The 12370-nt window shown below is 32.1% G+C and overlaps 1 protein-coding gene and 1 long non-coding RNA gene across 2 annotated transcripts; one reads left to right on the top strand and one right to left on the bottom strand.

Annotated features, from left to right (window-relative positions):
- Positions 1 to 832: 832 nt before the first annotated feature.
- On the bottom strand, positions 833 to 2529 carry LOC130471275 (uncharacterized). The gene is made up of 3 exons (XR_008931967.1): positions 2395 to 2529; positions 2256 to 2318; positions 833 to 1815 (listed from the first exon to the last, which is right to left on the bottom strand). It is a non-coding gene; the product is annotated as an uncharacterized lncRNA (long non-coding RNA).
- Positions 2530 to 6066: 3537 nt separating this feature from the next.
- LOC110791161 (uncharacterized) lies at positions 6067 to 7101 on the top strand. The gene is made up of 2 exons (XM_021995912.2): positions 6067 to 6352; positions 6571 to 7101. Exons 1-2 carry the CDS (start codon positions 6258 to 6260, stop codon positions 6794 to 6796), a joined length of 321 nt encoding a protein of 106 aa, XP_021851604.1. The 5' UTR covers positions 6067 to 6257; the 3' UTR covers positions 6797 to 7101.
- The last annotated feature ends 5269 nt before the right edge of the window (positions 7102 to 12370 follow it).

Here is a 12370-nt window from a genome sequence, read left to right as displayed (position 1 = left end):
CCCTAACCGGGCTTATCCCTGTCCCATGGCAACCTCTAAAATCAACATATTATGACAAGCATTTCCTAACATAGAGTAGTAAAAATATTCGGCCATAATATCTCTTGTTCTGAAAAAATGAGTTAGTTGTTCAAAGCTGGAAATTTTTGTTCAAAGCTTATAAAAAACACTTTCAAAACAGAGAAACAGGCCACCAACTACATTTTCAATTCAACTATATGACACATTCCTAAACCGAGCTCTTGAAGCGCCTTCTAGTATACTGAATATTAGATGCAGGTCATGAAAGAACTTCTCTTAGTCCATTTTACTCTATATGTGTCCCTGAGGTAATCAATGCACTGTTATAAATCAAAGTAGGAGTTATACAGAAACCTAAAGCTAAACTACACAACTACATCCCCAAGGGAGCCTTTTGTGTCTCCAAATTCAATGTAACAAATGGAGAGGAACAAAAGTGAAATCTCCGAACCAACAATTACACTCAAAGCTCACAATAAGATAAGTTACGAAGCCACTTGTTACTAAACTATTCAATGAATGTGTAAAATTATAGTTCAGAACACATGCACTTATTGTTCAGAACATATGCAAATATAGTTCAGAACATATGCAAATATAGTTCAGAACATATGCAAATATAGTTCAGAACATATGCAATTACAGTGAACATTAAAATTCAGAGCATATAACTACTAGTTTTAGAGCATCATAAGATATCGAAAAAATATCTTAAAATTCTCAAATTAATTCAGAAAATCAGAAATTAAATTCTTATCAAAATACTAAAAATTCATATCGGAACATCCACAATTACAACAACGATCAAATATAAGGAACATAAAAATTAGCAAAATCGCTAGAAACATCCACAAATTTGCAGAACAAATAATTACAAAAATAAATTTCGAAAAATTCCGAAAATAATTACAAAAACTTCGCTAAAATTAAAGCATTGAATACTTACTCTCATGGATCTTCTAGATATTTTGGTGGTTTTTTAGTATTTCTTTTTGGCTGAAAATCAAAATTTAACAAAGATAACTTCAATTAATGTATAAAAACAAAGAAAGTAGTTCGAATTAGTTCGAATTGGGTTAAAATTTTGCCAAGATCCAAAAGATCGATAGACGCTATGAGCTACTAAATATATTTGTTCTAAATCGTGAACTTTCATGATCTTAATTTTAACTTTCATGTTCTAAATTCATTATGCCATATAATGGTAAGTGTAGTCCAGACGTCCAGTCACCCCAGTCCATTCACTCTAGCCCGAACCTTCCCTGATGTAGTAAATGGTAAGTGTAGTCAAATAACATCTAGTTTCTACCAATATTTTTTATGTTCTATACATTAAACAATTTTGTTCTAAACAATGAGTTTTCATGTTCTACATTCTTAACCTTCACATTCTAAAGTATTGAAAGCATAAATATTACCCAATATTGCTCATGATATCTTTCATAGTTGTTTGGCGCATTTATTCTCACGTTCTCTGTTAAAAAATGCAAAACATATAACTATTACTTTTAGAACATCATAAGATGTCGAAATTACCATCACTATCCCTAATTTTTTATGTTTTAAAAAGTAACTTCTATGTTCTAAATATTAAACAATTTTGTTCTAAACAATGAACCTTTATGTTCTAAATGTTGAACCTTCATGTTCTAAAGAATTAAGATTATAAAATATTACCAACATTTTTCAATGATGTCCTTCGGATTTCTTCTTCGACAATTGTACTATCAACGCGCTCGATTTAGCTCTGAATTTTTGGCATGTTTAATCTCATTTACGTCCTTTGAATTTTCTCTGTTTCAAATTTCAGAACATGTAACTATAAGTTTTAGATCATGGTTTATTTCATAAATCAGTAAATATAGAAAACAAATTAATTTAAAGATTAGAAAAATCAGAAATTAATAACCTAAAATTCAAAAATTCAAAAACTGATCACAAATAAAGTAAAATAAAAACATGAACAATTAATTAAAAAATTAATCACAAAAGTTCAGAACAAACTGATTCTGGATTCAGAAATCGATCAAAAAAAATCCAGAACAAACTGATTCTAAATTCAGAAAAAATAAAACAACAAATAGAACATCAAATACTACAATCAGAACATTCAATCTACTCAATTACTTACGAATTTTCTATATTTTTACCTTACAATCAAAACTTATCACAAATTAACTAAAATAATGTTTAAAAACAAGGAAAATAGTTTGAATTTTGTGTATTTCATTTACCTTCTTCGTTCGTATTTTTTTTTCAGGTTGATTTGTTGAATATTCACCTTCGTTCATCTTCAACTGACAAAATTATGTTAAAATTAGCGGTAATTGTAGTAGAAGAGAAGAAATATAGAACAATGAAGCGAGACTTTACCTTAAATCAGTAAGTAATCGGCGATTTTGGAGCTTGATCGCCGTTCTCTAGAGCTTTAATGGTTGTTTCTGGAGGAGAGAGAAAATGGTGAGAGAGAGGGTGGAGGATAATCGTTTGTAGAGAGAGAGCGTGAATACTGAGATTAGTTTGAGAGAGAAAGGGGCGTGGGTTTTATTATGTTAGTAGTTGGAAGGTTATTTACATATTGCCATTAATTGGTTTTAATCCTAGCCCTTAGATTGAATCTAATCCTACGGATTAGATTCATTCTCATATATACTAGTTTCCTCACATAGGGACCTATTTTCACCGGATCCCTCCCCTATATATATATATATATATATATATATATATATGCAACCTTGATGTTTTATTTGGACTATTTGTGGTTTGGAGCTCGTATATAGGTATAATGGTATGAGGCCGGTTGTTCTCCAAATTATTTCAAGGCCGAGTAAGGCCATCGACATGCTGCATGCATTTGGAAATTTTGATGATTGAGGCTAGCAAGAAGCACGCATAATCAATTGATCATATACTCATATTTTTGTTAATTTTGAATTGATCATAAGTCATAGTATGACGTGAAGATTAAGGTGGTAAGTAAGGGAATGTTCAACTAGGAGGCTTGGATTGCTATATTTGCTATTTGCTTCATGGGACGACTCTAGGAGCACAATATGTTCTCACACTTCTCGCTTCATCATGGAAACTGATTTTGGCACACCATTTAGTTGCTTTTGATACACTCTTTGCGAGAGAATAAAACATTATACTCTACTCACACTTGGTGTGCCAAAATCAACCAAATCTTATTATTTGACCAAAACATGGCACTGTTGATACGTAGGATAAGCTTATTTATCACTATCGATTTTTAGTTGTCGGCTTACTGGTTAATAGGCATATGATCCATATACATTGTTATAGGTGTGTTGTCTCGCGTTGGGGAAAGATGATACGGAGTATAAATTATTTATAAGATTTGAAATTATTCATACTACTCCGCATTGGATACAATGCAAAGAGTGAGGTTTAATTCTACCATTTTGTGAAAATGGGCTTTGTCCCACATTGATAGAAAAGCAAAATTGGGGGTTTCAAGAGTGGTATTTAATGAAAAGTGTTTTATCCCACATTGAAAAGAAAAAAGTATGTTTCCCTTGCTTAAATATAGGGAAGTGTTGTTTATACTTTGAAGTACTTCCCCTAGTGGTTTGGGCTAGAAAGGGGCATCCCTGCGCATGTGTCGTCGTCCGGTTCGGGTCGTGGCACGTGCGCGGTGCGGAAAGAATCGTAACTGTTGAAAACGCTCCCTTAATTTTACGTCGATCGTTTTGATTACGCAATTGATTTCTGATTCTTCGGTTACAAATGTTTTGATTGTGCAATTCATTTCTAATTCTTCGGTTATGTTGTCTTATAATCAGATTAAGGGAGCTCATTTGTGATACACCGAAAACATTCATTCTCTTCTTATCCTTTTTCTAAAACTATTATTCTGAGCATATTATGAGTTCCTAAGTTCGTCTTATTTGAGTGCGCATTAAGACGAATTGTTGTGTAAAATCTTGGGGTCAACGCCTATTCCGATTGCACCATAGTTGTGGTGAATTTTGCTTCTAAGACAATGTTCTATAACACGTCGCAGCTTCACATATATACATCAAATATTCGGCCCACATTTCCTTAATCATTTCGGATTTTACAGTATTATCTCTTACAATTTAGAAGCAAATTTTCAACTGTGAAATCTGATTATGGATTCATCTCTTATCAAAATACTTTCCGATCTCTCAAAATTGGAACCTCTCTACGGTACCAATTATAAACGATGGGCTCAAAAGTTGCTGATCTTTTTTGAGCAATTGGAGGTTGATTACGTCCTTGTTCAAGACTGTCCTCAACGTCCACTCACCGAGATGTCTGATGATGCCGCTGCCGCTGCCACACCAAATGTTGATGAACAGATCACCAAGTATGAGAAGCATAACAAGTTCGTTAGAGGTCATCTTCTCAGTCACATGGGTAACGTACTCTCTCTTTGATCTTTTCATCAATAACAAATCTACTAAATATGTTTGGGAGACCTTGGAAAAGAAATATGGAACAGATGATGCTAGCAAGAAGAAATATGCTACTGGAAAGTGGCTTCAATTCAAGATCGTTGATGACAAGTCTATCATGGATCAAGTCCACGAGTACGAATCTGGTTGTTGATATTCTGGCATAAGGTATGAAGATGTGTGAGGTGTTGCAAGCCAATGTCCTGATCGAGAAGCTTCCAGACTCATGGTCCAATTACCACAATCATTTGAAGCACAAGAAGAAAGACATGTCTCTTGAAGAATTAGTCAGCCACATGAAGATCGAAGAAGCCAACAGATTGAAGGATAAGGATTCTTCTCGTTATGAACTTTATGTTAAAGCCAACATTGTGGAATCTTCTTTCCCAAAATCTAACAGGTTTAATAAACAAAACAAGAATGCTGAAAATTTCAAGAAGAAGAATCATAATACCAAACAATTTGGTGTTCAAGGCAAGAAAGCTGGAGACTTCAAGAAAAATGGGAAGTCCGACAAGATATCTGGTGGCTTCTATGTTTGTGGTAAGTCAGGCCATTAGGCTCAACAATGCTACAAACACAAAGATGTACCAAACAATGGCCAGAAACCGGATAAAACCAAGAATCAGGCTCATATTGCTGAAGATCCTATTGAAATTATTGCTGTTGTAATTTCTGAAATTAATTTAGTTGATAATAAATTGAATGGATTGTTGATATAGGTGCAACTAAACACTTCTGTTCGGATAAGAAACTGTTTGCAGAATTCAAAGAAGCTACGCGAGGTGAACAGGTTTTTATGGGAAATTCAAGCAGTTCTGAGGTGCTTGGAAAAGGAAAAATTCTCCTAAAACTGAATTCTGAAAAATCTTTATCTTTGCAAAATGTATTGTATGTCGTCCCTTCTATTCGCAGGAACTTAATTTCTGGTGCCCTCCTTAACAAAGCTGGTGTGAAACTTGTTTTTGAGGGTGATAAGCTTATTTTGAAAACTGTAGCATGTAGATGACAACTACCTTCCTGTTCGATATCGTTTTTTGTTTCCAATTTTCTGTTTTTTCACAAAACTTAAAACCAAAATATGAAAACAACAAAAAGTAGTTTCAAGTTTTTGGTTATCATGTTTCAAAATCAACATGATTACTATAAATATGACTATTTTTTAGTTCATGATCAAAATCATATGATTCTCAAAACCAAAAAACTAAAAATTAAAAAATAAAAGTGATATCGAACGAGTCTTAATTAGTTGATTATAATTTTTTGGCTAGTGTTCATAACCTGGTATTAAATCTCTTTTATATCTTTGTCTTAGAAAGACTCTTTAACTAAGATATATTATTATATGGAAATCACATCCTTAAAATAAAATATGGTAGAACACTTAAAAAAAAATGATGCAATTAATATACAACTTTTATAAAAGGAATTAAACTGGTTCAAGTAAAAAAACATGAAATATGAAACACATTATAAAACTAGCTAGGTATAAATAAAGTACATTTATTCACTTCTTTCACAAGACTATCTATTAATTAGGAAAGACTTCTTGCTAGGGTCTTTCATATCTCTTTAATTTTTTTCACACATGATTATTTTTTTTCTTTCTCACTTATCCCACTTTAATGTTTTCAATTATTTTCCTTTTTCTTCTTGTCCCCCTTCTTTCTCAACTCTCTCCTATGTCATTATAAATACACCAAAGGCAAACATATCTACCCTTCTTTATATCTTCCTCCTCTTTTCATCTCCTCCTTTGAAAACAGAAAATTAATTTTTTTCAATTAAAAAAACAGAATGGGAACAACATCAGAATCAAATATCAAGATCATAGTTGAGAAAAATCCTTCAGAAGCTCGTTTATCAGAACTTGGCATTAAATCTTGGCCTAAGTATGTATCATTCTCTTTAATTACTTTTTGAGAACTAAATTATCATAGATTATGTAAATATAATCTTGTTTTTATATGCTAATCTATTCTAACCATAAATACAAGATTATGTTTACATAATCCTTCACTAACATTATTTGATTTTGTTTTTCTACTCTGTACGAGTACAGAGTTAATTAATAATAGTCACGCTGATAGTGTAATTTGAATTTGTGCAGATGGGGTTGTCCACCAGGGAAAATGACACTGAAATATGATGCAACAGAAACATGTTACTTTGTGAGAGGGAAAGTTAAGGCATACCCTAAAAATAAAGGGTCAACAAATGATGAAGGTGTTGTAGAGTTTGGGGCAGGAGATGTTGTCATTTTTCCAAAGGGACTTAGTTGCATCTGGGATGTTTCTGTTGCTGTTGATAAATTCTACAAGTTTGATCCTCCTTAATTCATACTTTTAATTAGCATAGTAATTAATTAACATAATTAATCTTTTTTTATGTTGCGTTGTGTTCAGAAAGTATTTTTACTTGGTTAATTATTACGTACTCTCTCCGTTTCTAAATATTTGTCGTTGTAGGGACGGAGTAGATCTTAAGTTAAGTTTATGTATGTGTTCCAAGAATCTTGGAAATATTATTACAAAAGTAATTAGTCAAAGTTTTTTTTTCCCACTTAATTATTGTTTTAAATTTTTCAGTTTGTATAAGTTGTGAAATCAAGACAATTTGAATGGAGTAGCATTTATATGGAGTTTGAATAACTTATAATTAGCTCTGAAATTCATTGCAAATTTGTTGATTTTATTCTCTTGTTTATTGTGCTTTGAGTTTATACATGATGGTGAAAAAGTTAATTCCTTCCTCTTTTCAATTTCTTGAAGATCACTACGGAGTAGATACCTATGTCATGGCCTAGTTTATGCAACACCAATCATGTTTTCTTCGACTAAATTTTTTTTACTTAATTAATTATTTCATGTAAAATAATTCGAAAAGAAAGAGTATAGAGTAAAACATTTTCATGTATACAAATATGTTTTTTTTTCTTCTTTTCCAAACAAGTAATTTCAAATAAATATTCCCTAAGTTAAGATACTAAAGTTCATACAAAATTTTTATATCAATTTATGTATTTGAGTGTTCCGAGTGTAATCGATATGTAGCACAAGTCGTCCACTAGCTATTACAAGGTTTTTTTATATATAAAACATAATTAAGAACATGTTATGTTCTTTCTTAATGTCATATATCTTTGATTCTCTGTTATTAATAATATATGAAACTTAAATACTTCGTATTTGAAAAATAAGCATTTATCAAATCAAAACTTATAAAATTCAGAGCAAGCACTTATTTCACGTAAAATAAACGCGTTTTAAATACTACGTAGTAAAAGTAGATTAATTACTCCTATATAAAATATTTATAATTTAAAAAATGTCACATGCAAGAAAAAGTTAATTTCTTAACAAGATCATAGTTTATGAATATGATAGGACTGTAGGAGAATAGGGGGTGTATGCATGAGTCAAAGAAAATAACGAGAAAAAGAAGGCAATAAGTTGCATGTCGAGTCCACACAAAGTGATAACCTTTTTGAATTAAAAGTAACTTTTCAAAGGCCTTTGATAGTTTGACTGGTCAACCCAAAAAGATCTTCAACTCTGTATTTATCTCTCTGTTAATACTTGCCCTTAAGATAAGATCGACTCAACATTGAACAAAGCTCCAACTCCTTCTTCTGCTTTTCTTCTCTCTTTTTTGATGGTTAATTTGTCGTCTGTGCATGGCACGTGAATCCCATCATCTATAAGATCTACAGCTTGTAGTGGCCCCAATTTGTCAGGGAGGCACATATGACATGTATAGTGTTTATGCACGTGATGCGTGTGTAAAATTTTATATAGACATTGTAACATTAAGTATAAGAACGGTATATAAAAGTAATATTTGATATGTATTTTTTTATATTACTAACCGTAATGGGGTAGTCTAACTAGAGATATGGCTAACGTTTATACAAACTTGTTCCAGTATAATAGTGATATGACTAAGGTTTATACACACGTATTTGATATTTTATGTAAATATTTTAATTTTATTTATTTATTAGAAAAACTAGGCTAGTACTTGCTCCAGCTCTCCCAGATATGATGTTCTTCTGCGTTTTGTACGTCACGGTAACTCAAACTGCAGTGGGGGCTATGCTAGCCCAAGAGATCGGGAAAGAATGTGCCATAGATAATCTCATTAAAAGCCTTCTTGAATATGAGAAAAGATACATTCAACTCGAAAAGCTTTGTCTCGCACTTGTACGGGCAACCCTAGTAAAATAGTAATGTAACTCATCATTTTGGACGATTAACAACATGTCAACAAAAGCTTCGAAACCATAGGTGAGCGATGAACAAGAGTGACCTCTATTAGAGCAAAACACCGCATCTTTTTTTTTTTTGGTGCTAATGAGCCACAAATTAAGGGCGGAGATGAGAATCGATCCCAGGATCACCTAGAACCGGGATGGAAGCTCTAACCAACTGAGCTATCCATCACTCTCAACACCACATCCTTATTCGCCTCTCTATAGTAGTGTATCACCTGAAACTCTCAAAACACCGTATATCCACTTCCGCATCATTAATGATATTGTGGATCTCGTTTTCACGACACCTTCCACACTCTTTTGATGGAATTGATGGCGCAAGTATTGTCGCCTTCAATGATCAATTTAGAGATCAACCCCTTATAAACTTGGCCGCCTTGATACCTTCTCTCATGTTTATCTTTTACTTCCTCCGATTTTTTAATTAATACTCGCCACATTTGAAATTTGGATATTCATACATTCTAAGTACTTCACTGTTGTTAGTTAATGGTTATTTATATGTAAGATAAACCATAATCACGTGGAATCTTGTTGCCTTGTTGGATTTGTCTTATTTTTAAAATATCATCTTTTATAGTTATTGTTTAAAGAGAAATAAAGGTATTAATGATCAAAGTTGTGCATATATTGAATTGACATTCGTGAAAGTGATCAATATTACAAGTAAATAAACAAAGAAAAAACATCGTATGAAATATATAGTTACTTAGATAAATGAAAAGATTCTACGAAGCATTTTTTTTTAATTATGTTTTTCTAGAAATAGTTGAATTGGTCTTTTTCTTTTAAATAAATTTAACATGCTAGCAAGTGTATGACAAGTATTTCATTAGGGGGACTCCACAAATTCAAATACCTCGGGCGTTTCCTACTTCTCTTGTATACTATACGTAGCACATGATAAAAATTATGACTTTACTCCCTCCGTCCCGGAATACTTGACCTGTTTTTCTTATCGGGCCGTCCCTTAATACTTGATCTGTTTCTAAAAATGGAAATATTCTACCAATATTATATTATTTCTCACTCCACCCCTATTAACCCACCTACCCCCTACTCCATACAAAAAATAATTAAAAATTCAACCCCTACTCTCCCCAACCCCACCCCTTCACACATTTCCCACTAACTACATTAAAATAATACCCACTATCAACTACTACCTATTAAATTAAATAAGTCAATTCAAGTACCTTAAACTCTGTGCCGGTTAAACCGGATCGAGTATTCCGGGACGGAGGGAGTATTTGACAATGTTGTTTTAGTTGGTTGGTTGACTGGTTGTTGCCATTAGCTTTTTTTCTTTCTACAAGGAGGTTAAATTAGATGGATAATGAAGTAATGATATGTGAAAGTACAGAAATATATTTTAGGTCATTTACCTCGTTATTCCTATAACGCTAATGAGGGGTTGACCCAATAGTCAAGATTGAAAGTCTGCATACGACAAGTTTTATGTTGAATTTTCTCTCTTTTATTTGTAATTTGTTTTGCTCTTATGACTCATTCAAGCAAAAAAAAATAATTATCCCTTATTAAATAAGTCTACGATGGTAATTATTTTGTGTTAAAGTTTAAAAAGCTTGAAACATTAGGGCATTGGATTAACTAAAATGGATTTAGTTGGAAGGTATAAGGAATAAAAGTGGAAAAATGTATCAAAGTGCATTTAGATGGTAATTGATACGTCATATAACAAAATACTACGTACACACTTATTAAACAAGTCTACGATGATGGTAATTGTTTTGTGTTAGAGACTTAGAGTTTAAAAAGCTTAAAACATTAGGCATTGGATTAACAAAAATGGATTTAGTTGGAAAGTATAAGGAATCGACGTGGAAAAATGTATCAAAGTGCATTTAGATCCGTATATGAATTGAACTAGTCGTCCTACCGGTCTGAGAGGAAGAAGATCGAATTGAATGACCAATATATGATTTTAGTGGGTTACTCCACCGACTATAAATTAATTGATCTTATAGTGGTTCTATTTTCGCCTTTAAAATTAGTTTCAATCAGGTCAAATAAATTTTAAATAGATCCAATAAACTCACTCCACTCGCGCAATTGTCTAGATCTAATAAACTTCAATATGGTCTATTAGTTTAAATGTGCTCAATTGATTTCAATTGTGAAGAACGCACCTATCCTTAAAATGAAGCTTTATAAAATTTGTATGTGGTCAGACTCTTCATAGACATATACTCTTACATGTCCCAAAAAGTTTTCACACATAACCTAAACATGTAGAATAGCAAAATTGGGCGGATGGATAAGTTTGCGGCAGAAGGAGATTGAGAATATATCCTTCTAAAAATCTATCATATGCACTTGTAGTTATGCATGAAGTGATGTATTTGGCATAAATTCCAAATAACTAAACAGCTTTTATGTACACAAACAAAACCTAAAGTAATTATAGTTAATTGTCTTTGTCTTTGCCTTGTTGGACAGCCACTAATAGTGTGGTCCTTTGGATGTCCTGATGTCCACATCTTGCCACCTTGATCCAATCAAATTTTATCATTATAATCTACTCCGTACTTTTAGATCTTTGAGAGAATGATTTTGACGCACCTTTTAAGAGTACTTCTGTCAATGAATAAAAAATATCCTTATGAGTAAAACGGGTGAGTAAAAAATAGTTCACCAACTATATTAATCGGGAGGAGCAAAAAACGTTCATGAGGGGAAACAAGAAAATACGCGCTGCAAGCTAATTCACGCATTAGATCGTGTAATAAAAAGGGTCTTATGCATCATAAATAACAAAGAAACCACTAATTCTTAAATGGATCTGGTCCACACTAAATTTATTGTAGACTATGCCTAAAACAAAGTCAACAACTTGATTTATAATTTATTTTGACGTGTTTATTAGAATTATTATGAAAAAGTATCAAATTGATGTCAAGTACATGTTTTGCTTGAATAATGTGATTTTAAGTCACGTTTCTCTTTTAAAAGCACAAGGTTATGTACATTCAAAAAATGGTTACTATATATAAGAAAATTGGTGTTTAATTTATTATACGAAAATGATAAAGGTCGCAACATGCGACCTTTAAGCCGTGTCACGATGATGACATGTCATGCTTATGTGTCGTGATTTAAATTGGAAACTAAAATATTTAAATTATATAACCTATTATATATCTTTCAAAAAAAGGTAGGAAAATCTTAATATTCTAATTTGTTTCCTTCTTTATATCGATTTCCTTATTTACATATTCTCATAGTAAAAATATTGCATTGATAGTAAAAAATATTGTGATGACGCAAACATACGTGGCGCCTATATGTACCAATTAGATTCCAACACGTAAGATTGCGACAACTAAATGTTGTCACAACTTGCGACTGTTATCATCACCCTTTATTTTAATCACTATATGAACAATAAATGTCACTATGTATAGAAAATGGGTGCCATAATAAATTGTTTGCTTTGAGTCCACACTAATATTATTGTGGACCAGGTTTAGTGTCCACACAAGAATAATATGCTTTTAAAATAAATGTGTCTAAATCATTTCCATATTTTACTTGCGTGCATGATTTTCTTTCTTGTTCAATTTCTTGTGTTAGTTTGTGTTTTTGTTCAACCTCATGGAGCAACTATAAGTACACA

This window comes from Spinacia oleracea, chromosome 4, assembly GCF_020520425.1.
Source record: "Spinacia oleracea cultivar Varoflay chromosome 4, BTI_SOV_V1, whole genome shotgun sequence".
NCBI classification, from domain to species: domain Eukaryota; kingdom Viridiplantae; phylum Streptophyta; class Magnoliopsida; order Caryophyllales; family Amaranthaceae; genus Spinacia; species Spinacia oleracea.
The sequence above is the reverse complement of the archived record's forward strand: the minus strand, read 5'-3'. Positions and strand labels throughout refer to the sequence as shown.